The 23,609-nt window shown below is 35.8% G+C and overlaps 3 protein-coding genes and 1 pseudogene across 5 annotated transcripts; 2 read left to right on the plus strand and 2 right to left on the minus strand.

Moving 5' to 3' along the window:
• Nucleotides 1-1,346: 1,346 nt before the first annotated feature.
• On the plus strand, nt 1,347-7,229 carry LOC111809398 (anthranilate phosphoribosyltransferase). Its single transcript, XM_023695852.1, has 10 exons — nt 1,347-1,859; nt 2,522-3,001; nt 3,098-3,255; nt 3,509-3,592; nt 3,712-3,764; nt 3,983-4,064; nt 4,548-4,655; nt 4,943-5,066; nt 5,183-5,268; nt 6,749-7,229. The coding sequence occupies exons 1-10, from the start codon at nt 1,481-1,483 to the stop codon at nt 6,968-6,970; spliced, it is 1,776 nt and encodes a 591-aa protein (XP_023551620.1). The 5' UTR covers nt 1,347-1,480; the 3' UTR covers nt 6,971-7,229.
• An 816-nt stretch (nt 7,230-8,045) lies between these two features.
• On the minus strand, nt 8,046-13,055 carry LOC111802363 (ribose-phosphate pyrophosphokinase 4-like). Of its 2 annotated transcripts, none has more exons than XM_023686708.1 (8): nt 12,610-13,055; nt 11,843-12,158; nt 11,531-11,626; nt 11,218-11,286; nt 9,327-9,455; nt 9,221-9,250; nt 9,105-9,174; nt 8,046-8,190 (listed from the first exon to the last, which is right to left on the minus strand). In XM_023686708.1, the coding sequence occupies exons 1-8, from the start codon at nt 13,008-13,010 to the stop codon at nt 8,057-8,059; spliced, it is 1,245 nt and encodes a 414-aa protein (XP_023542476.1). In that variant the 5' UTR covers nt 13,011-13,055; the 3' UTR covers nt 8,046-8,056. The 2 variants fall into 2 exon arrangements, with proteins under 2 accessions (XP_023542476.1, XP_023542468.1); XM_023686700.1 differs by lacking the exon at nt 9,105-9,174 and adding an exon at nt 9,048-9,082 and having other exon boundaries at nt 9,186-9,250.
• Nucleotides 13,056-14,044: 989 nt separating this feature from the next.
• LOC111802348 (glutamate--glyoxylate aminotransferase 2-like) lies at nt 14,045-18,783 on the plus strand. Of its 2 annotated transcripts, none has more exons than XM_023686688.1 (14): nt 14,045-14,321; nt 14,675-14,849; nt 15,290-15,355; nt 15,703-15,820; nt 16,077-16,158; nt 16,268-16,355; nt 16,482-16,640; nt 17,300-17,473; nt 17,558-17,689; nt 17,784-17,849; nt 17,945-18,009; nt 18,088-18,179; nt 18,285-18,441; nt 18,527-18,783. In XM_023686688.1, exons 2-14 carry the CDS (start codon nt 14,733-14,735, stop codon nt 18,636-18,638), a joined length of 1,428 nt encoding a protein of 475 aa, XP_023542456.1. In that variant the 5' UTR covers nt 14,045-14,321; nt 14,675-14,732; the 3' UTR covers nt 18,639-18,783. The 2 variants fall into 2 exon arrangements, with proteins under 2 accessions (XP_023542456.1, XP_023542449.1); XM_023686681.1 differs by lacking the exon at nt 16,482-16,640 and adding an exon at nt 16,913-17,071 and having other exon boundaries at nt 14,136-14,321.
• A 3,572-nt stretch (nt 18,784-22,355) lies between these two features.
• On the minus strand, nt 22,356-23,461 carry LOC111809674 (annotated as a pseudogene).
• Between the last annotated feature and the right edge of the window lie 148 nt (nt 23,462-23,609).

A 23,609-nucleotide genomic window follows, 5' to 3' on the forward strand; every position in this document is an offset into this window, starting at 1 on the left:
GATGTTTCATGACATAATAATTAGACTATCACTAAGCCAAATACGACTCTAGAATAATCCAAAATAGCAAGGAAATGAATCCAAAATACGAGGAGTTCACTCACTCTAAGAATGACAAAACATCTAGCAAATAGGAGAATATCAATTCTTTAGTTTTATAATTTTATGTCTAATATGGGTATTAATGATTGGTCATTAATGATTAAAAAAGTAGAATAGGTCAAAGATTTATTACATAATAAATTAAAATATAATAAACTTATTCAACATAAATTTTAAATTTATTCACCTATCATATATTTTTTATTTTTTATTTGACTTAAAAGGACCTCTTAAACTAAATAATAATAATAAGTTTAGAAAATAGTAAAAGTTTTTTTTCTTTTATTTTCTACAAACTTAAAAATTTAAAATTTAAGGTTGTAATTTAGTCAATTTTATTTTTAATAAAATTGAGTATAACTTAATTATTTAAAATATTATATTATTAATCGAAATATCATAATTTTTAATTATGGCGGCTACATTTTATTGAACTATAACACCAATAAGACCCTGCTTTATTGGGATAGTCTTTCTCTAAAAGTTGAGTTTTGTGAGAACTTATTCCAAGCTTTACATGAAATTCTAAAAAAAGGAGGAAATTTTCGAGAGTGATGGAGAATAAATTTTTGATCTTTTTCTAATCTCTTATTCTTTTAATTCTTTTTCATAAAATATGTATTTGGGTCGGTTTATAGGTTAAATTTTTTTTTTTGGTCGGGTCAATCTGACCAACCCGACTAACTCGAAAATAAAATTATAATCCAATACTATCCTACGATAAAAAATATTTGACTGTCAGTGACTGATATGCGTGATGTCTTGTGTCTTGTAATTTATGAATATTTGATATTTCAGTTTTATTAAATTTTAGTTATTAATATAATACATACTATAATCAATTTTTTTAAAAAAATTAATTATAAAAAAAACTTTAGAACGAGTTGGGTTGAATTTAAGTTAATTAAGTATTTAAAAATGCTTCAAAATTATTCATTAAATATTATAATAGGATTTTCTAAAAATATTTAATTTGATTTATTTTTCTAAAAAAATCGAAATTTAAAGAATGGTTTCATTAAGTTGAGATTTTAACTAATACAAAAGAGAATAAATTAATTTCGTTTTAATAAAATTATTCTATATTATAAAACAATTAATTCGTTTCAAAACGAATATAATAAATCAAATGGATTAAATATAATAAAGAACCGAGAGTTCAAATACCTATAAAAAGAATAATAATAATAAATAAATAAATAAGAAAAAAGAAGGAGATCGTCCAATGAAATCGAACTGCGAAGGAAATGCTTCCTTTGAGCTCTTGTAAGATAAAGACCAATATAAAATGGCAATTATAAAATTCCAGTAGCCGTGTTCCAATTTTTTTGCGCCATTTCCAGACAAAGTTTGCAGCGAGTAGAAGATCGAGATCGACATGAAAGTTCTCTGCCATCCTGAATCTTCGGTCTTTCCTGCACATCAGACTCGCTGGAGAAAACACAGAGATCTTCTACGTTTGCAGGTTCCAACTCCATTGGTATTTCCTGTTAAAGATCGAGGACGTTGGATTAGAGGGAAGCGGATATGCTTGACCGCGAAAGCTGAACTAGATTGGGCAACGATGGACCAATTAGGACTTTCAGAATCAGATGTGCAGAGTCCGGCAATTTCCACTTCGTATCGTAGTTTGAATTTGCCGAAGCCAAACCAGACGGTGCTGGAAGCTCAGGCTAGGGTTTGCACAGGACCTACACAGACCAGGCCGCTCGGCGAAGAACAAGCGTTTAAGGTGTTGGACACAATTTTAAGATCAGGTACTTCTATATTCGTTACTAGTTACGTTTCATTCGTCGTTTATATTACCGGGCGAATTTGGTGCTGGAGGTGAGTAGGATTGCTGATATTTGAGGAGAAGACGAGAGGTAGAACTCTTGAAAACGTGTTCTCCCATACGAGGCTAAAAATCTGCTGAACTTGTTGTTCCTTCAGTTAAATGTTTCTGTGCTTGACGAGAAAGAAAAAGTTAGGCGTCCTCACTCCAATCTTATTCTTAGATATATTTTGTCATAATTGTCGCGGTTTAGAAATAATAGTTAATTGGAATGATAGTTATAGAGAACTTCTATAAAATTTCAAGTTGAACCAGTTCAGCACTAAAAACCTGTATACATTTTCTCCCATACAAGGCCAAAATTCTGGAGAACTTGATCTTCCTCAAGTTCAATGGTTCTGTGTTTGACAAGAAAAATATTTATGTATCATCGATCCAGTGTTGTTGTTGGCTAAATTTTGTCATTGTAATCATGGTTTAAATACACAATAAATTGGAAAGATAATGAAAAAGAACTTAAAATTTTAGTCAATCCTGTTCTACGAAGCCTATTTAACTGACACTGCTGGATGTCGCATTTAATGTAATGCTTCTATTTTGCCTGAAGTGGAGGAGTTTGTTATCTTATCATTGTCAATGTTTCAGCTAAAGGGGATCTTAAAGGCGAAGAGGAAGTGTCACGATCGCAGCTAGGAGCATTCTTTTCTGCAATGACTATACGCGCAAATGTCTTTCCTGAGGCAACTCAGTGGAGTGAAGGGGAAAAGAAGGCAATGACCACATTTTGGCCACTCCTAGTTCGAGTTCTAACTTCTGATGTAATCTTCCTTGCTGATCCTGAGGGTACTATTATGGGAGGGAGTTCGATTGGGCCTCAATTTATTGGGCAGGGGTCCTGTGAAATGAGGTTGGTTGGTGCTCTTAGAGAAATTTTAGCAGGAGGGCATCTAGGGTATGAGGAGGTCCAAGGGGTGATGAGAGATGTGCTTCCACTTAAAACAGAAAGCCAGATGTCGTCGGGAGTGAGTCATTCACTGCTTTCAGCCTTTCTAATTGGTCAACGTATGAACAGGGAAACTGATCGAGAGCTCAAAGCACATTGCCTTGCATTTGATGAAGAATCGGGTAAGCATTTTTCACTGATTAGTATATTTATGTGGTACATCAAAATCAAACCATGGCTCTCGTGATTAAGTCTTGAATAATGAATATTGAAAATAGGTCCTACTCCAGTTGCTGATGTTAGATCATTGACTCATTATGGGGAACCTTATGATGGAAATACACGTTATTTCAGGAGCACATTGTTTGTTGCTGCGGTTAGATCCTGTTATGAGGAATCTTGCTTGCTCCATGGTGTGGATTGGATGCCCCCAAAGGTCAAATCAGGCTTTCCTTTTCTTTTTCTTTTTTATTTTAGCAAACAGGTTATTGATTATTCCCCGCAGATAAGCTTCAATACAACTGATAAAAGCATCCTCTTATCCTACTCATTCCATCGCTCTCATCCAAAATCTTATTGTTACTTGATAGAATGTTCTTTTTATGTTAAACATGATCTGGTGCTCTATGAACGGAGTGTATCTTTTTTAACTTTGTTTGTTCAATTCTTCCATTGGTCATCTTCTATAGGGTGGTGTTACTGAAGAGCAGATGCTGAAATTTATGGGCGCAAACACAAACTTAATGCCCTCACATGCTAAAATACTTCTTGAGGTTCACTATTTTCTGTTCGACTCTCACATATACATTAATTATGATCCTGTGTTATTCTCAGTTATGCACGTAATGTCATATTTCGTCTTAATTTTTTTTCTACCACTAATATATTTCAGGATGAGGAGGTTGGTTTTGCTTATGTAAGTCAGCGTGAAGCTCGCCCATCGTTGTATGAATTCTAATCAGTTTGCTAATTGTCATTGTGTATTTATTGTTGTAGAACGTGCCTTTTCTTCTCTCTAATGTTTGGATTTACCAGTATTATAATAGCCATATACTGTTAGTTCTTTCTAGTTGTGGTCCCTAACTGATCCAACCCAGTTTGGCATATTTAACCTGTTTCTTATTATTTGAGCGAAAAGAGTATTCTTTTTGTTATATTTGTAGATATTCATTGGTTGGGCTGAGAGAGCACATAAAGAAACGGCCACCATTGGCAACGACTGAAAAGGTTCAGCAGTTTGTGAAGGTGATATTGATCTCCACGTTTTTGTGTGATCAATCTTTTAGCATGTTATGTGCACTTCACATGATCTTTCAGTTTGATAGTATCTTACGAAACATGGATTTTATCTTAAGATAACCAGTATGTGATTATTTGAATATCAGCGACAAATATAAAATTGTACAATAACAAAATGATATTAAGGGTATATTCATCAACTTATTTGTAGATTTGCTTAATAGCCAATGACAGAACCCCAAGTTTCTCATGATGTTTATTGGACATTTACATGGTTCGTTGGCTTAGGAATCTAAAAAAATGACTTTCTTTATCTAAAAGTGATTGAATGTATACTTTCAGACATGTTCTAAGTTATAAATGTTAAATATGCACATGATTATAAAACTGTTGATTGATTTGCTTCTTCCCAATAAATAGGTAGTCGGTAGTAATTTGCTACTAGTATTGTCTGGATAAGTAACGTTCAGAGGATAATGCTTAATGCAGGCTAGAGGGAAGGAAGCTATTGTGACTGGATTCTATCATCACGGTTATGAAGAGCCACTTCTAATGCTAATGAGGAGAAGGGGTGTTCATTCTGGCTTAGTGGTGAAGGTTGGAATTTAATCTATTAAATTATATCTAAGAAATCATACGCTCCATCACTGGATGATTTTTAAGCTCACTTGTGTATGCATGAAATAAAACATTGATTATATTTGGGCATGATATAGCATTGCAAAAATGTATAAGGTTTCTGAAGTCACAACTCCGTAACTTCCAAATGGAGTTTACTTTATTTGAGTGATTTCTGGAACTTGCCTTTTCACAATGGAGAGGTTTATATGACTCAATTTGCTACTTGTGCATTGTCTTAAACATGTCTCTCGTTCTTGTTACAGGGTGAGGAAGGAGCCCTCTCAATGACGACAAGGTTGCGGTCAGCCGATGCTTCAAAAGGACTTCCTGTCAACTACTGTTCCGGTTTTCGATCACTGAGCAAGCAATCAGCGTTTGAAGTTGATGGTTTAAACATCAACCCTTATGTTTTTCTGGCTTACTAATTCTGAATATCAAGATGAAGATCAGTTTAACCTTTTTGGCATGAATTCACGTAAAGAATGAAACAATTGTGTTTGCAGGAGTATCTCGTCATAGTTTCAGCCTGGCGGTCAATGCCGCAGACTATGGATTTCAACCCACTGATACTCCAAGGACTGATAGATCGGTACTTTCCTTTACTTTTTTTTCCTAATTATTATTTCCATCTCTTTTTTCCAACACTTGGGACGACCTTGTTCTAATACAGATAAAATTTGTGGTTTAATCCAATTTTTACCGGAGAATGGGGAGGAATTAGTTATTAATTAAGCTAAATTTCAGGTCTCACAACTTGTATCTAATAGATTTTTTATAATTTTAAAAAAAATTAAAATCAAATCAAGTGTTTATTAAAATTTTAATTTTGTATCTAATAGACTTGTGAAGTTTAAATTTTTTTAAAAATTTAGAGATTAAATTTGTAATTTCTAAAGATTGGAGACTAAATAAGTACAAAATTGAAAGATGAGTAACTAAAATTTAAATCCAACCTATTAATTAAAGTAGGCTGGAAATTTGAAGAATCCTAAAGATGTCAGGTTTGCAGCCTTTTCTCTATTTTGTTCCTAGAAAAGAAAAAATCTCAAAGATACAGCAAACATGTGCTTTCTGTACCCGGTCAGAAAACCTTTTTGGCAACTTGTCACGGGTGATTTTCTCAAGGAAAAGGAGTTGGGGTGGGGACTTATTAAAAGCTCATTCCCCGTTTGGCCCAAGGACTTAACAAAGAAGGAGTTCGTTACCCCACTCCACGGACTTCAGCGCTCTTTATTTTTGAAGTCTACACACTCCCCAGCCCTCGATTGATTTTTCACTCATCACTTCCAACCCCTCTCTGATATTCTCTCGTCTCTCTCTTTGAAACTCTGGGATTTGCTTTTTCCTTCTCTTCTATTTTTCTTCACCTTCTACAGTTCATCTCTAATGTGTGGTTAGTTTGATTTGCTCTCTCTGTGTTTTCTCTCTCTCTCTCTCTCTTTATTGCTCTCGTTTTTTTCTCTCTTCCACAATGTATTTATTTGAAATATTTTTGTGGCCAAAAGTATGTCTTCTAATATTTTTTTTTTTTATCTATTATCGACCCAAACCCATTCTTACCCATTCTTACCCAGTAGACATCTTCAAACATTTTGTTCTAATCTCGACCCTTAATAGCCATTGGATCTTCAAATTGTATGCTATTTTCTATTATATTCGTGCAATTTTATAAATCTAACATATTTTGTTTATTATCATTAAAGTTGATATTTAAAGAAATTTGTAAGATATACATTAAAAGAAATCGCAATCGTAGAATTCATGGGAATATATCCTTAATAATGAAAATTTTAAAACTTGTGCTAAAAATCAGTAAGACAAAAACAGCTAATGTAAAGATAGACATGATGATTGCCTAGGTTCGGAAGTGCTTGTGATCATTCAAATCTTGATATGGATCTTAATTATCCAATGGCTTTCGTTTGTTTTTTATTTGTTGTTTGCATTAGGATTTTATGTAATTTTATTAATCAGCAGTGCATTCTTTCATTGATTTGCAATGTGTATATTTTCAGGTGTCAAAGAACATAGAGTNCTCTTTCATCGATTTGCAATGTGTATATTTTCAGGTGTCAAAGAACATAGAGTTGGGCCTAGCAGCTCTTAATGGTGACAAAGGACCAGCATACGATAGAATTGTTTTGAATGCTGGGATGGTGGATCACTTGTTGGGATGCAATGGCGCTGAAGATGTATCCGTAGCGCTGGATAGGGCAAGAGAAGCCATCGACAGTGGCAAAGCTCTTAAACGTCTCTTGAACTATATCAAGATTTCTAACAAGTTGAAGTAAAGATTCTCTACGGCATTTCATTCTTCCTGTTTTTACTTGAACAGATCCCTTCATTTTCGTTCCTTTTTTAAAAAAAGAAAAAAGAATCTTTCGGAAGGCGAGAAACAGGCCAGTGGTTTCGAGAATGTTGAGGGGTACAGTGGACCTGCCGTGCCCATTTTATACGTTTTATAAGTTTTTCCGCACAATTTTAGTGTTGAAATGTTTTATGTCCAACATTCTTCATAATTTAACATCGCCAATAATAATGGTACCCAATTCTCCATTGCCCATCTCATTTGGAAAATAGACCGTCGAAAGCCTACTTAATCTGGATGTTTAAATTTTCAAAAGTATATTTTTTTTAGTTATATTTAAATTTTGAAAGAAAAAAAAAAAATTATCCGGTTTTGAAGTTCTTAAATCACATGCATCTCCGTCCGACATGCCTCGGTCTACGTAGACCTGTAAACATGCAACTTGTTTTCCTCTTTTTAATTTTATGCTGAGTTTTATTAAAATAATGTTCATATAATTAAATTTATTTGATAACTATTTGATTCTATTATTACTCTTTTTTAAACTAAACTTGCAAACAACACAAACTTACAATCAACCAGAGTGTTTTCAAGATTCATGTAGAGTTTGAAAAACTAAAAAAATAAAATTTAAAAACTCAAAAAAAAATTGTTTTTTTTATTGATAATTCAAATATTTATTTAAAATGAAATTCAAACAAAAATTGTGAGGAAAAAAACGGGCAAAATTTTAAAAATAAGAAGTTAAAAACCAAATGATTATCAAATGAAACTCAACCAACCAAATCTTAGTTTCTTCATTTTCTTGTTTTAAAAAATAGGCTTGTTAATTAAATTTCTGTATTTTTATTTTGTTATCTGTGTTTTAAAAGTATTTTCACAATTCAAATCAAATTTTGAAAATGGAAAAAAAAAAAAAATCTAAAAAAAAAATCATTATAATTACTATAAAAAAAAGTTTCTTTTAAAAAAAAAAGTAGTAATTATAGACGGGTCCTAATCAATCTTCCATTTACCATTAGATATACTGACCAAGCATATGATGAGCCTTGATATGCAGATGATCTGGCTATATACGAAGCGCTGCAGCTATAGAACCCGCAAGGCTAAGAACTTCAAAAGGAGCTTTATTCGCCACTTCTTTAACAGTCAATGGGCACGAATCAGTAATCCAGAAGTAGTTCAGCCCGTTCTCAGGATGCCCTGTAAATGACAGCAGCTTTAAGGAATGATAACCGGAAGATATATATGCAGGCAGCATTTGATTAATTATCAGTTTAAATTCTACTGTACTTTCAAGTTTTAAAACTTGATACACGTCTTAAAAATTGACTATTTTCGTCTCTTAAAATTTAAAAAACGACAAAACAAATGGACCAGAATAGTCACTTTTAAAATGTATAGAGACCAAAATAAATATTTTGAAAGTATTGGACAAAAATGAACCAAAGTTGAAGATGAAGGTACAGTGACCAAAACGAACTAAAACCTTAGTTACTTCATTTTCTATACCATGACTAATCAATTCTACATGTTGCATGCCACAATCCACAGAGAGTTGCAATACGCGAAGCAAACTCACGTATTTTGTTCCGGATATGTTTGGTATCAAAATTTTGTGGTTTCAAACTCACACGCAAAGCAATACACGAAGCAAACTCAAACTCACATGCGAAGCAAACTCGCTGATGGTTTCAAAATTTTTAAGATCAGTNACGTATTTTGTTCTGGATATGTTTGGTATCAAAATTTTGTGGTTTCAAACTCACGCGAAGCAATACAAGAAGCAAACTCAAACTCACACGCGAAGCAAACTCGCTGATGGTTTCAAAATTTTTAAGATCAGTTTGGTCTGGATATGTGCGAAGTGTGGGGATCAACCCAATTTTGTTGTCGATAATCTTCAATGTATTTTCAAAACTTAATGATTCTATCTCTTCCGGTTGGGCTTCGTGAAGGACAATTTTACTCCTTTCCCTTTTAGTTGGGGATTATGTGTTCCACACGCATATAATAAAATAACAGTGTATCAATATAAGCTAATAATAGAGCAAAAATACCTCCATTATCATGTTTAAAGCGTTGCCACGATCTANGCTAATAATAGAGAAAAATACCTCCATTATCATGTTTAAAGCGTTGCCACGATCTATTTGGAAAAATCCCGTGTGTTACGTAAGCACTGATTTTTGCTGNTATTTGGAAAAATCCCGTGTGTTACGTAAGCACTGATTTTTGCTGCTCCATGTGCAGCCAACACTTTCTGGAATGAGAAGAGAGTAAATGCGCATTCCATAACATATCTTCAATAAGAGATTCATACGCAAGTATTTAGTTACCTGACACTCTATTAGAGTTCCACCTGATTGAACCAAATCATCAACAATCACAACATGCCGTCCTTTTGGATCTCCCTCCTTTAGGCGCACAATTCGTTGTTCTCCTTCCCGAACTTTGGCACATACAATCTAAAGTATCAACAAGATCATCATGCAATCAGCAGAACTTAAAACAAGGTTTAGCATAGCAGAATAAAGATTATCATGCAATGTTCCTCGTGGAAAATACATCCTGGAGGGCACAGTTGAATTATATGTTTGCCTAGACCATAGTTTATCTCCCTTGCTTGTTTGAGTATGTGACGGAGTACGGAATATAACAGATGGCCAGAAGGGAGTTTAAAGCAGTTATTCAAGGTTGTAGGTCCAAAACGCACCAAAGACCCAGGTCCAGGCCTTGGGGCGGGTGTGACCTGGTATGGGGAAGGAGCCAAGCTCCCACTCCCGGTTATCCAAAAAGTGGTATAGTTGAACCTATAATAGAGAACGACATGTTGTCTATCAAAGGTTTAAGTCATCATGAGTTTAATTCAATTAATTAAGACACATACACACACTAAAAGATCAGTTTGAATCTCTACACCCCATGTTGAACTCAAGAAAACAAGTCCAAACTTTAAGAACAGGCATAGTTTCAATACAAGACACAATTTTAAGACTTATATTCGCATTGTAATTTAAGTCCTTAGCATATCTTGTTTTTTCACTGACATCTTCAAGATCACCTATGAAGCCAATTAGATAAAATTTGAAGAGGCCAAGAGGCTACTGAGCATTATGGTTAACCTCTAAGAAATTGCCCAGATAGAAGGGTGTAGAATCCGGAGCAATCAGTGGACTGCTCTGTGAAATATTTACTTCAGCAGTTTGTGTACAAATCAGAGACTACTGAGAAACATTCTGAAGGTTATTTGGAAAGACAAAATGCCAAAGAAAACGAAGTCCTCATGGACATTACTCCTTGGTGTTAATCCAAGCGAGGTTATTAAAAAAATATCAGGAAGATGATGTCAAATTCCAATTGGTCCCAGCCTTGTTTCAAGTAAATTCAGTTCAGTTCTTACTGCTTGAGTGTCTGTTCAGGGAGTTCCGAATGAGCAATTGGATATCTGAATGCCTATGTTGTAAGAATCTTCCTAATTGACTTCCTATTATATAATTGTTCTTTGAATTTTTGAGTCCACCCCTTTCTTTCCATTAATGTTTCAAGTTCACATAAAAATTTGTATATGAAAATCACTCTACAGTTGGTTAGGTTCAACTCCGNTGAGTCCACCCCTTTCTTTCCATTAATGTTTCAAGTTCACATAAAAACTTGTATATGAAAATCACTCTACAGTTGGTTAGGTTCAACTCCGCTGCTAGCAGCTAGAAAAATTTGTCACAATCTTAGTGAAACCTAGTATTTTGCAATTTTACTGTGGCAATTGTGAAAACCCATAAGCATATTAGGGCTAGCAAAACTTAATACTTCTATAAATATTAAATCCATTACGTGATTATTTAATGGCCGTTCTGTTTTCTAGACAAGGACTCATTTTATTCACCCTGAGAAAAGATTTCTACATTGTACTTCTCATATTTCCTCTAATACCATCTTGACTCCAGAACTTGCTAAATGTGGAGAATCGGATATTAACTAAACTGATTGCTAACCAGCAAAAATATGCCTTAACAACTAAAAGTAACTTATTCAGCTATCTGAGCAGTGGAGAGCCTGTTACACTTGATCTCCTTGTTTACTGATATCTATTATGGGCCTCACACAGTCTATCATATTCTCTTCACGACAAGGACGTGTTAGATTCAACATAATCTATTTATCATTCTTTCATTTACTTTTTCTGAATGAAAGTTTTCATAAAAGTATATACATATATAGTCTATTTACCGTAGGAAAATGCTGCAGCTGATTATGAAATCTTTTCCATGCTCCATCATCAGGAAAAGCAATTGCCACCTAGAAAGCAGAAAATTCTGTCACTTCAATGAGATAGGTACTACAAAGTAAATCTATTCAACAATTCTACTGCAAAATTCTAGATCGATCTTGTCTCACAATGCAGTTTTGAGACAAATATTAAAAAATCAAGGACGATCTAAAATAAACTTCTATGAAAATACCACAATCATATCAACGTAAGCTATAAATGAACACAGACACGTGGAGAGAAACAATAGTACATAGAAGACAAAGAGCTTACATTGTCAGAATCTGGCAACTGCTGCAATCTATTTTTTAGCAAAGGAATTCCACTTTCAAAGCAAGGTAAAATATTGTCTCCAAAGTAAAACCTCTCCTGATGAAAAAGAGTAAGAAGAGCTTAATAAGACAGCCACCGAAGAGGAAAAAAGAACTAAAAAAGGTGACGAAGGGTTCTTATAGGTAAGTTATCTGCTAAAAAGGAAAGTTCTGCTCANCACTAAAAAAGGTGACGAAGGATTCTTATAGGTAAGTTATCTGCTAAAAAGGAAAGTTCTGCTCATTTTATATTTGTAGATAGTAGCTATTGAACCTGCAAGGCATGAATGTCAAAAGTCACAAGGCTCGTTGGTCCTCCTCTTGAAATAGGTATATTCGATAGGATCCGCGCTAGAGTAAAAGCAGTTGCAACATCTCCTTCATCCTCCATGCGCTCAAAAGTTCCAGTAGGAAAGAAGGGAAGAACAAGCGTAAATGAAGAGATGAACAGTTTCGGCAGAGCATAAATAACGGAGAGTTGCTCAAAGATTACAGCTGGTGAACTGAAGGATGCAAGAAAAGCCACATGCTGTCCACGAATTCCTTGTGCATTAGGTATAAATATGTTCGGAAATCCATCCTCAAACTTCCTAACATAAGAACGTAGTAAGCATTAATCCAAAGGATTTCTGATTTTGATGAAATTTTAACTAGAATACAAGTAGAAATTAGAAACTTAAACAGCTTGTGTTTATCATGCTTTAATCATTGATGAGAGGCACGTAAATACATTTTCCACCAGCAGAATACGCAATATTGTTATGGAGTGAAAATACTATTAAGTTCGAAAACACAGGAGAGCTTCCAAAATCTCAACAACTCGACGTTGTGATCAGGAGCATTACAATCTCAACAGCTGCATCTGCGGTGAAATTTTGAGGTATGAAATGAAGACTTTCAATTGAAAGCACAGCTATACATTCTGGATCGTCACAGCGATAAGCCGTAGTCAGAATTAAAAATACTGCAACGATTAGAAAACTATCGAATGAAGCTTTTCCTAGATATTTCCTACATTATGGCTAAAATAATCTAACTAACCTCCATGAGATATTACGTAGCTCAATTCCATCGGACTCAGCGGCGATTTTCTCCGCGAGAATCTTCGTCTCCGCGCAGAAAAATAGGCAGATCTTCTTGGCGTCGCTTTTAGAAGACAATTCCAGACCGGCGGCGGCGACTGAGGCAGCAGCCATTGGTACGGAGGACGAAGTAGAAGCAGAATTTTGAATTGAGGAAAAAGGATCAGTACCAGGAACGCTTTCGATAGTCCACGGATAAGGATTCTCGAAATTCTTGATCTCGCACGCAATGCGGTTCTTTATCTTTGAACATCCGATGGCGTATGTTCTAGAAACTATTACCGACGACGAACTTCGAGAGGATTCGACGCGTGTGTTAGGGCTTTTGAACAGAATTAGAAGAGAGCGGTTTGCCGCCATATGGCCGATGTGACTCTCGCGACTGGCGCCGTTTTATGCTGCACTTGGTTGCCTCTTTAACCGTATAAAGTCTATTCCGGTTGCTGGTGCCAGGAATAGTATGCAGTCAAAAATACCCCCGGGCATATAAAAGCGCGCGTTGTTCTGCTGGGTAAAAATGTAAATATCGCAAACGACGACGTTTCAACCTTAGTATGTTTGCAGAGCGGATTTCCCGAGGCCGGCTGCATTTTGCCCTTCCGTGTCATTTGACTCATTACCCAATCCATTAATTTATTTTTAGACACTACAAAAATGGAAAAGGACAGTGAATTACTTATTAATAAATTATTGGAACTTTCCGACGTGTTTATTTGGTAACTTTTAAATAATCTTTTATAAATTCAGAATTTTGAAACAATANTTTGGTAACTTTTAAATAATCTTTTATAAATTCAGAATTTTAAAACAATAATTAATCTAGTTACAAATTCAAAATTTAAATTATATCTTTATTAGATAAGAAATTTTAAAAAATAAATAGGTTGAAAATTTATTTAGATAAAATATTTTTTTAGAAAATACAATAACAAAAAGTAACACAACTAGAGATGTGACCTTTTACCATGCTAACACAAATAGAAATGTCAATTAATACATCAAAAATTTAATTTTGTAAATGATGTTGCGATAATATAAACAAGCTTTACTGCAAAGTAAGGGATTACGAATTGGCATACCCTAAATTGACAAATTGGACATCAATATTGATGTTCATTCAAAATTAATGTCGATATCGATATCGATATCAATTTTTCAATTTTACAATAATAATAATAAAAAGGGTTCGTTGCTAAGATGTAATCATAATAAACCACATAATTCAAATTTAAAAAGTTTATACCATAACTTCATACTTTAATGCTATTTTATGAAAAAAAAATAATAATAATAAAGAATATTTAAATTTGGATATAGTATTTATTTTAAAGATCATGAAGATTATAGAATTTGATTTTTGTGTGTTGAAAAGGAACACCCGCCACTACTTGCCGATTTCATTGGCCGAATACGACCATGAGCCAACGTAACAGAACCGCCAAATTTCTGGACTCTTATCAAAACTGAAGTTTCTGCATGAAGCTGCGCCACACTTTTGGTGCTTTATCTCTTTAAGGGAAAAATCCACATTCCAAATTTCAGTGGCTCTGCTGCATCGTTTCGTTCAATCTCATTGCCAACAAAAACTGAGCCGCCCCTGCTGCTCCCAATTCTGTGTCACTCGCTCACGAGCTCCACTACCTCCTGCAGCGCTTGCCTCGAACAAAACAAGTTCTTTTTCTTCCCCTTGCAAACGCTTGAATCAAATTTTTCTCTATTTGGGACTGTTTCGCTTCCCATTTTCTGTAGATTATCTTCTTTGCATGTTTATTGTGTAGTTTGTTAATTGTATATTGATTTCTTCCTCGTTTATGTGAATGCCCAAATCAAAAGAGCTATAAGCTTTTTGGTCTGTCCTTTGCATACACAAAACCCAAATGCTTAATCTAAAACTCAAGTTGATAGGTTTGGAGTTTTTTGTTCTTCTTTTTGTGTGTGTATTCCCAATAGTAACCCGATGAAACTTGATAACCTGTGATTTCTGTCATTTGGTTTCTCATTTATCTTACTTCTCTAAAATTCAGGTTCCGGGCAGATTGTGTTTAGCTGGAGTAATAGCTACTAGAGATTAAGTATATCATCATGTCACAAAAGGCACTAGACTACGAGTCGATTAATGAAAATGTGAAAAAGGCTCAGTATGCTGTGAGAGGAGAATTGTATCTGCGAGCTTCTGAGCTTCAAAAAGAAGGGAAAAGGGTATGCTTTGATTGTTTAAGGAGTTTGGTTAATTGGTTATGTTTCACCTTTGATCAATACTTTTGTCCTGCAATAAGTTTTTGGAATAAACTTGGCATTTATCTCCACATCAGTATGATCTTGTCCATTTTAGATATAAGCTCTTACGTCTTTACTTTTGGTTTCACCCAAAAGGCTTTATACCAATGGAGATATTGTATCCTACTTATATTATGAGATCCTACATCGGTTGGAGAGAGGAACGAAACATTCTTTATAAGGGTGTGGAAACCTCTCCCTAACAGACGTGTTTTAAAATCGTGAGGCTGAGCTTGAGCTCCAAGCGGGACTTTGGTGGCACTTTCAACTCGCACCCTTGCTATCTCATGTTTCAGTCTCATTCAGAGCAATTTTTCTGGCCCAAACATTCCTATTGCTCATGGTTTCAAAATTTTCTGCAGATTATTTTCACAAATGTTGGGAATCCTCATGCTCTTGGACAGAAGCCATTGACTTTTCCACGTCAGGTATGTTACTACAGCCACTTCATTTGTTGCATTTTGATCCTTTTTTGTCGTTTCATCAACTTTCAAGTTTGTATCTAATAGGTCCACGAACATATAAGTGTCTAGTAGATGTCAAAGCTTTCAATTTTATGGTTAATAGACCTCCGACTTTAAAAGTGTTTAATAAACCTTTGAACCAATAATTTTGTATCCAATAGGTCCTTGAAAGTTGAAGGACTTATTAAACACTTTATCAAGTTCAGTGACTAAGTAAACACGAACATAAAAGTTTTTGCTTCATTTGTGACCGAAGTCAACTCCTGTCCCAATGGGTCACCATAAATACTACCTAACCCTTGCTTCTACAGGTTGTTGCTCTTTGTCAAGCTCCCTTTCTGTTGGACGATCCTAATGTAGGATTATTATTTCCTGCTGATGCTATTGCAAGAGCCAAAAGTTATCTCTCACTGATTCCGGGAGGGCTAGGTAATTTCTTAATTTGATTTCACAAGTTAGAGTGATGCTGGACTAATCGTTGAACGATCTTGCCGGTGAGGAGGGGTGTCATGAAATCATATAAGTGAGGACAGTTTTAGTTTCAGATGCTCTTTTCTATAGTAATAGCATGGAAATTGGAAGTACAACTAATTGAGGAAGTTCTGAAATTTGTTTCATAGAAGTTAGGATCTTCAAGAAGCTACATAGAACTGATTGGCATTTAATCCTTCCAAAATACTTCTAGGTGCTTACAGCGATTCTCGAGGACTTCCTGCAATTAGGAAGGAAGTAGCAGACTTTATAGGAAAGCGAGATGGCTATCCAAGGTGATAATGATGATATCTCTATTATTTTTAAAGCGTTTAGAAAGTCATTTCAGACATGCTCTTAGATTCATGACCTTAAAATCCTTACTGTTCATTGCTGTTATGACAGCGATCCAGAACTCATATACCTCACCGATGGTGCTAGTAAAGGTGTAATGCAGATATTGAACACTATTATCCGTGGTGAAGGGGATGGGGTATTATTTCTTGACTGACCATGACCATTTGGTTGCTTTTTCTTGCAAAATATGTTACTTGAATAGCTTTTCCCCATTCTCTTCACTCTCTGTTTGCATTTTAAGCTTAAACTGATGCTTTATCAGATTTTGGTCCCGGTTCCGCAATACCCTCTTTACTCGGCTACAATAGCACTGTTTGGGGGCTCTCTTGTTCCATACTACCTAGAAGAGACTGAGAATTGGGGTCTTGACATCAATGACCTTCGCCAATCAGTTGCTCAGGCTCGCTCCAAAGGAATTAATGTTAGTACATTTACCATATTTGTTGGTGAAAGCGAAATCCTGTATGCAGTTTTTCCATAAAAACATGAAACCAAGAATATAACTTTTCGGTTTTTGAATCTAGAAACCGAGGTATCTTAGTCGATCCTTGCATACATAGCTCGGTAGACATTTATGTACTGACCATGACCATTTGATTGCTTTTTCTTGCAAAATATGTTACTTGAATAGCTTTTCCCCCCATTCTCTTCACCCCCTGTCTTCATGTTAAGCTTAAATTGATGCTTTATCAGATTTTGGTCCCGGTTCCACAATACCCTCTTTACTCGGCTACAATAGCACTGTTTGGGGGCTCTCTTGTTCCATACTACCTAGAAGAGACTGAGAATTGGGGTCTTGACATTAACGACCTTCGCCAATCAGTTGCTCAGGCTCGCTCCAAAGGAATTAATGTTAGTACATTTACCATATTTGTTGGTGAAAGTGAAATCCTGTATGCAGTGTTTCCATAAAAACATGAAACCAAGAATATAACTTTTCGGTTTTTGAATCTAGAAACCGAGGTATATTAGTCGATCCTTGCATACATAGCTCGGTAGACATTTATGTTTGAGTGTGTTTATATCTTCAGGCCAAAGTCATACTGATAACTCGTGTCTTATATGTTGGTTTCTGGTCAGATAAGAGCAATGGTGATTATAAATCCTGGCAACCCCACTGGGCAATGTCTTAGTGAAGCAAATCTGAGAGAGATTCTGAACTTCTGTTTCCAAGAAAATTTGGTCTTACTTGGAGATGAGGTGTATCAGCAAAACGTATACCAGGATGAACGCCCCTTCATTAGTTCAAGAAAGGTAAAATTGTCATGTTTGAGCCTCTCAACATTTTCTTTTCGGTTCAGTTTTCAACTCGATGATATGATATGTTGTATCTCTCAGGTATTACTAGATATGGGTCCACCTATTAGCAAGGAACTGCAGCTTATTTCTTTTCACACCGTGTCGAAAGGATATTGGGGAGAATGTGGACAGCGGGGTGGATACTTCGAGATGACCAACATTCCTCCAAAGGTTTGATTACTTAATAAGATTACCATTCAATTTCATTACTTTCCATCCAGCATTTTTATGATACTTGTGTAACATTGAATCGTCGATGATGCAGACGGTCGATGAAATATATAAGGTTGCTTCTATATCACTCAGTCCAAACGTTCCTGCTCAGATATTTGTGAGTCAACTCAATGTGTTATATGTTTGATCTTAACCTTTATATTTGGCTTGCCTGAATTCTCTCATATGGAAAGTTGCTTTCTTTATTTGCAGATGGGGTTGATGGTCAACCCACCCAAGCCTGGTGATATTTCTTATGATCATTATTCTAGGGAAAGGTATGGCTAGCATCACATCCTCCTCTTAATGGTTGTCTGGTTTCTTCTTATGATCATTTATCATTTTTGGGATTGTAGCAAGGGGATCCTTGAATCACTGAGGAGAAGGGCAAGAATAATGACTGATGGATTCAATAGCTGTAAAAATGTAGTCTGCAATTTCACAGAAGGTAAACTGTTTTTTGTTAGAATGTTCCATTTTTTTTTAACTCTTCCCTCCCAAAATTCTATTGCTATGATATTAGATTAAAAAGACTAAGAGTATTTGTTAACAGGTGCCATGTATTCATTCCCACAAATACGCCTCCCGCCGAGAGCGATCGAGGCTGCCAAACAGTTGGGAAAAGTTCCTGATGTTTTATACTGCCTCAAGCTCTTAGAAGCCACTGGAATCTCCACTGTTCCAGGCTCAGGTTTTGGGCAGAAAGAAGGGTAATTATATTATAAAATAATCTCTCTATTTACAAGGTGTTTTCTTGTATCTTGGTCATTGGCATTGGCTGATTTTTATTTGCAGGGTGTTCCATTTGAGGACAACCATCTTACCTGCTGAGGAAGACATGCCTGAAATCATGGCAAGCTTCAAGAAGTTCAATGATGCATTCATGGAGGAATACGAAGGGCGTTAATCAAGGGCGTGATCGGATCGGCTTCGAATTCACTATGTACTACTCTATGGATAATGTAAACTGTAAAGCTTCTGCAAGCATACATAATATCTAACCTTATTATGAGAACTCAATTATTCTATGGGATTGGATGTCATGTTTTACACTGGCTTTTGAATTTTGAAATTGGATTGAACTTTGTTCAAATCTGAAAGGTGAGGAATAAGGAATACTGGATAAGGAAGAAAAAGCAGCTTTTGGTAAACTCCTTTGCGGAGCACTGGGAAGAAACCTACAAATTCCAAGATTCCTTCGGCTTGAGAATAACTCACCTTGAAAATTGGAGCTCTTTAGTTTGAATTTTTCTGGGTTTTTTTTTTTTTTCTTTTCTTTTTTTTTTTTTTTCTTTTCTTTTTCACTAAATATCTATATAATTGTTTTGTTTTATTGTTAGGTAAATAACTTGCTTGCACTGTTTCTGCAAATTTCACTACTTTTCATATAGCTCTGTAATTTAAACTCTACACTTGAATGGGTGATTCATTTAATAATTCTTATAAGTTAAAGTTTTCATTTGTTGTGTTGATATATTTAATTTGTTGAGTTCTTGCGATGTCCTCCATTGGTTGGAGAGGAGAACAAACCACCATTTATAAGGGTGTGAAAACCTTACCCTAGCATACGCGTTTTGAAGCCTTGAAGAGAAGTCCAAAAGGAAAAGTCCAAAGAAAACAATATTTGCTAACGGCGTATTGGGGCGTTACGGTTCTTTTTCTGTATCTGGTTGATTGTGTAACAACCTCAGAACAAATTAATGAGCTTTGGTGTTTTGTTAATGAAATGTTGTGTTGTTTTGGCTCATGGACAAACCGAGCAAATTAATGAACTTTGGTGTTTTGTTAATTAAATGTTGTGTTGTTTTGGCTCATGGACAACAAAAGTTTAGCATGAATGAGACACGTAATAATTATTATTTAAATTTTAATGGGTGAAATTTGTTGAGGATTGTTCGGAGGGAGTCTCACTTTGACTAGTTTAGGAAATGATCATGAATTTATAAGCAAGAAATATATCTTCATTGGTACGTGACCTTTTAGAAAATCAAAAGCAAAGTCATAAGAATTTAAGTTCAAAGTAGACAATAACATACCCTTGATGAACAAATTAGGAAATTGAAATTTAAGCGCCAGAGTCAACTACGGTTGGTTGGTTGGTTGGAAGTTCGTGGAGTTTCCCCTCTCTCCCACTCATGGCAGGGAATCTATTAAAGCATGAATCTAAATTTTGCATTGTCACTATTCCTTCCCTTTTACTCCCAAAATTTTTCACTGTTTCTTGATTCCTAGAGAAAAGGGAAAAGAAAAGAGGAAAAACTCCTCTTTAGAGCTGCAACAAACGCAACGCAAAGCAAATTAGGCCAAAGTCACTTTCCATATTCTCCTTTGCAAATCCTCGGCACCACCAACTTTGATCATTTAATTTTATTTATTCCTCTGCTTTTATCCAAACCAATCCCCTCTTTATTCCCTTATTCCCCCCCTCTATATTACTTCCCTACATCTCTCTCCTTCCCCCACCCCCCACCCCCCAAAACTTATGGGATTTTCAGAGAATTTCCAAGACCATATGGGCTTCGAATTCGATCCCAGAAAATGGGTCATCACGGGAATTCAGTCACGACCTCCTCTTGTGCCTATTTACACGAATCCCATTCACAAAGAACTCGATCACTGTGACACAGAAGACCAACCGCCGACGCCGACAGGAGACGACTGTCGGATCCGGTCCGGTTCAAAATGCCCGCCCGCCCCCAAGAAGCGAAAATCTTCTATGAAATTCAACCATGGCAATGTGAGGCAGTTCTTCAAGCCTCCGGATTTAGAGGTTGTCTTTAGTCGACATGTCGAGAGGGCTAATTGATCAAGCTTTTGTTTCTTAACTTTAGCTATTGGCTTGCTTTTGTTTCATCGTGAATTTTCATATTAGCTCTTTTCGTTGTTTTATTAGTTGATGCATTGTACAGAACTGTTTTCTGTCGTTCATGTGGACTCAGAAATCTCAGAGATGGAACAAATTTTTTTGAACTTAGAATTTTTGCTTTCGACATTTTAAGTTCTTTTCTCTATTTTTTTTATTCTGAACTTTTAATTTTTTAAATTTGCTTATTTTAACATGTTTTAAGATTTTACATATTTATATTGCTTGCATTTTTATTTCTATGACGATAATTCTAGGAACGTTATGTCCTTCCTCCAGAAATAGACCCCAATCCCCAATAACAAAAGGATAACAGCAGAAATATAATAGACGTACCGTAGGAAAATGCTGCAGCTATTTATGAAGTCCTTGCCATACTCCATCGTCCGGAAAAGCCATTGCTATCGGGAAAGCAGCAAATTCTGTCACGTCAGAGAGAGATTACAAACTTAAATATGTTCGACAATTGCACTACAAAAGCCNGAAAGCAGCAAATTCTGTCACGTCAGAGAGAGATTACAAACTAAAATATGTTCCACAATTGCACTACAAAAGTCTAGATTAACCTTAGCTCACAATGCAATTTCGAGAGAAATATTCAAAAACAACTTTAGCAGTGCATATTAAAAATCAGCTTAAGCTTACCGCTAGCAAATATTGTCTTCTTTGAACTTTTTTCCTCGGACTTCTCCTTAAGGTTTTTGAAATGCGTCGGGTCTCACAATCCACTCTCTTTGGGGCCAGCGTCCTCGCTGGCACTCGTTCTTTTCTCCAATCAATGTAAAATTCNTTTCGAGAGAAATATTCAAAAACAACTTTAGCAGTGCATATTGAAGCTAGCTATGGTAACCGGTGAAGCTTACCACTAGCAAATATTGTCTTCTTTGAACTTTTTTCCTCGAACTTCTCCTTAAAATTTTTGAAATGCGTCGGGTCTCACAATCCACTCTCTTTGGGGCCAGCGTCCTCGCTGACACTCGTTCTTTTTTCCAATCAATGTAAAATCCTCAATCCACCTCTCTTCGGAGCCTATCGTCCTTGATGGCACACCGCCTCATATCTATCCCTTTGGGGCTCAACCTCCTGCTAGCACATCGCTCCATATTTAGTTCTAATATCATTTATAATCGTCGAAATCTACCGCTAACAGATATTGTCTCTTTCGGGCTTTCCCTTCCCACAGTTACATCACNGGGTCTCACAATCCACTCTCTTTGGGGCCAGCGTCCTCGCTGACACTCGTTCTTTTTTCCAATCAATGTAAAATCCTCAATCCACCTCTCTTCGGAGCCTATCGTCCTTGATGGCACACCGCCTCATATCTATCCCTTTGGGGCTCAACCTCCTTGCTAGCACATCGCTCCATGTTTGGTTCTGATATAATTTATAACAGTCAAAATCTACCGCTAACAGATGTTGTCTCTTTTGGGCTTTCCCTTCCCACAGTTATATCACGTGCCGTGTTCATAAACACGAGAGCTTACATGGTCAGAATCTGGCAACTGTTGCACACTATTTTTTAGCAGGAATTCCACTTCAAAGGATGGTAAAGTATTGTCACCCAAGTAAAGCTTCTGCTACAAAAAAAATAACAGCCACTGAAGAGGAGGAAAAACTCAAAAAAGTGAGGGATNACGAGAGCTTACATGGTCAGAATCTGGCAACTGTTGCACACTATTTTTTAGCAGGAATTCCACTTCAAAGGATGGTAAAGTATTGTCACCCAAGTAGAGCTTCTGCTACAAAAAAAAAAAATAATAATAATAATAACAGCCACTGAAGAGGAGGAAAAACTCAAAAAAGTGAGGGATTCTAATAGGCAGAGCAAGTTATCTTCTAAAAAGTAAAGTTCTGCTTGTTAATGAATCTGCATCATGAATGTCAAAAGGTACACAGTTAGTCGGCCCTCCTCTCCAAATTCATATATATAATCGAGATCCGAGCAATAGTAAAAGCTTAGTCAAAATTTCCAGTTGGAAAGATGGAGAGAACAGGCGTCAATGAAGAGACGAACAATTTCAGCAGTGCATAAATAAGGGAGAGTTGCTCAAAGTTCACACAGGGGAACTTGAAGGATGCCAGAAAGGCAACATGTTGTTCACGAATTCCTTTAGCATTGGACATAATTATGTTCGTAATCCATCTTCAAACTTCCTAATATAAGAACTGTGCAAGCATTAATCCAAAGGACTTTTGATTTTGAATAAACTTCTGTGAAACTCGAACAGCTTATGTTTATCATGCTTAAATTAAAAAGGCAGAATACGCAATGTTGTTTCGCAGTGAAAAATGCTATAAACTTAAAAACATTGGAGAACTTTCAAAATCTCAACAATTCGACATTACGATCAGGAACACAAATAACTTCACCGGGCTGAGCTACGCAGCAATACAATCTTAATCGTTCTTTCTGCGGGGACATTTTGAAGTCTCAAATGGAAACCATAAATTGAAAGCATATTAAAAAATTCTGTATCATAAATTGAAAGCATATTCCTACAGATTTCTTCTCCATATAGCTACATAATTGAACTAACCTCCATAAGCCATCACGTGGCTCAATTCCATCAGACTCAGCAGCAATTTTCTGCGAAGAATCTTCGTCTCGCCTAGCAGAACAAGAGGCAGATCTTCTTGGCGTCGCTTTTAGGCGTCAGTTCTAGAGAGGCAGTAGTCGTCGGTATCGAGATCGAAGTAGAAGCAGATTTTTGAATTGAACAGAAAGAATCAGTCCCAGGAACGCTTTCAACAGTCCACTGAAAAGAATTCTCGATGTTCTTGATCTCGCACGCAAAGAACTTCAGGAGGACTGAACGGAGAAAGAAGTAGCGATTTGCCGTGATGTGACTCTCTCGATTGGCGCCGATTTTTTATGCATTTGGATGGCTCTCTAACCGTGAGGTAAATGGAGCTGAGATGGATTATATTTACGCAATTCCACAGTAATATTTAAAAATAATAATAATTAATTAATTTTGAAGTCCTAATTTTAATATTTAAATTAAATGGTTAAAA

This window comes from Cucurbita pepo, chromosome LG01 (genome assembly GCF_002806865.2).
Source record: "Cucurbita pepo subsp. pepo cultivar mu-cu-16 chromosome LG01, ASM280686v2, whole genome shotgun sequence".
In the NCBI taxonomy this organism is placed as follows: domain Eukaryota; kingdom Viridiplantae; phylum Streptophyta; class Magnoliopsida; order Cucurbitales; family Cucurbitaceae; genus Cucurbita; species Cucurbita pepo.

Bases quoted from the DNA above. Each gene is read 5' to 3' on its own strand.
- LOC111809398 (XM_023695852.1), top strand. From the start codon at position 1,481: ATGAAAGTTCTCTGCCATCCTGAATCTTCGGTCTTTCCTGCACATCAG. The intron at 3,002-3,097 runs GTAAGCATTTTT...TATTGAAAATAG, and splicing joins TGCATTTGATGAAGAATCGG to GTCCTACTCCAGTTGCTGAT. The intron at 4,065-4,547 runs GTGATATTGATC...TGCTTAATGCAG, and splicing joins AGGTTCAGCAGTTTGTGAAG to GCTAGAGGGAAGGAAGCTAT.
- LOC111802363 (XM_023686708.1), bottom strand. From the start codon at position 13,010: ATGGCGGCAAACCGCTCTCTTCTAATTCTGTTCAAAAGCCCTAACACA. The intron at 9,456-11,217 runs GTAAATAGACTA...TTGATACTTTAG, and splicing joins AGCTGCAGCATTTTCCTACG to ATTGTATGTGCCAAAGTTCG. The intron at 8,191-9,104 runs GTATTTTTCTCT...TGTCATTTACAG, and splicing joins CTTTAAACATGATAATGGAG to GGCATCCTGAGAACGGGCTG.
- LOC111802348 (XM_023686688.1), top strand. From the start codon at position 14,733: ATGTCACAAAAGGCACTAGACTACGAGTCGATTAATGAAAATGTGAAA. The intron at 16,159-16,267 runs GTGATAATGATG...CTGTTATGACAG, and splicing joins AAGCGAGATGGCTATCCAAG to CGATCCAGAACTCATATACC. The intron at 17,474-17,557 runs GTAAAATTGTCA...TGTATCTCTCAG, and splicing joins CCTTCATTAGTTCAAGAAAG to GTATTACTAGATATGGGTCC.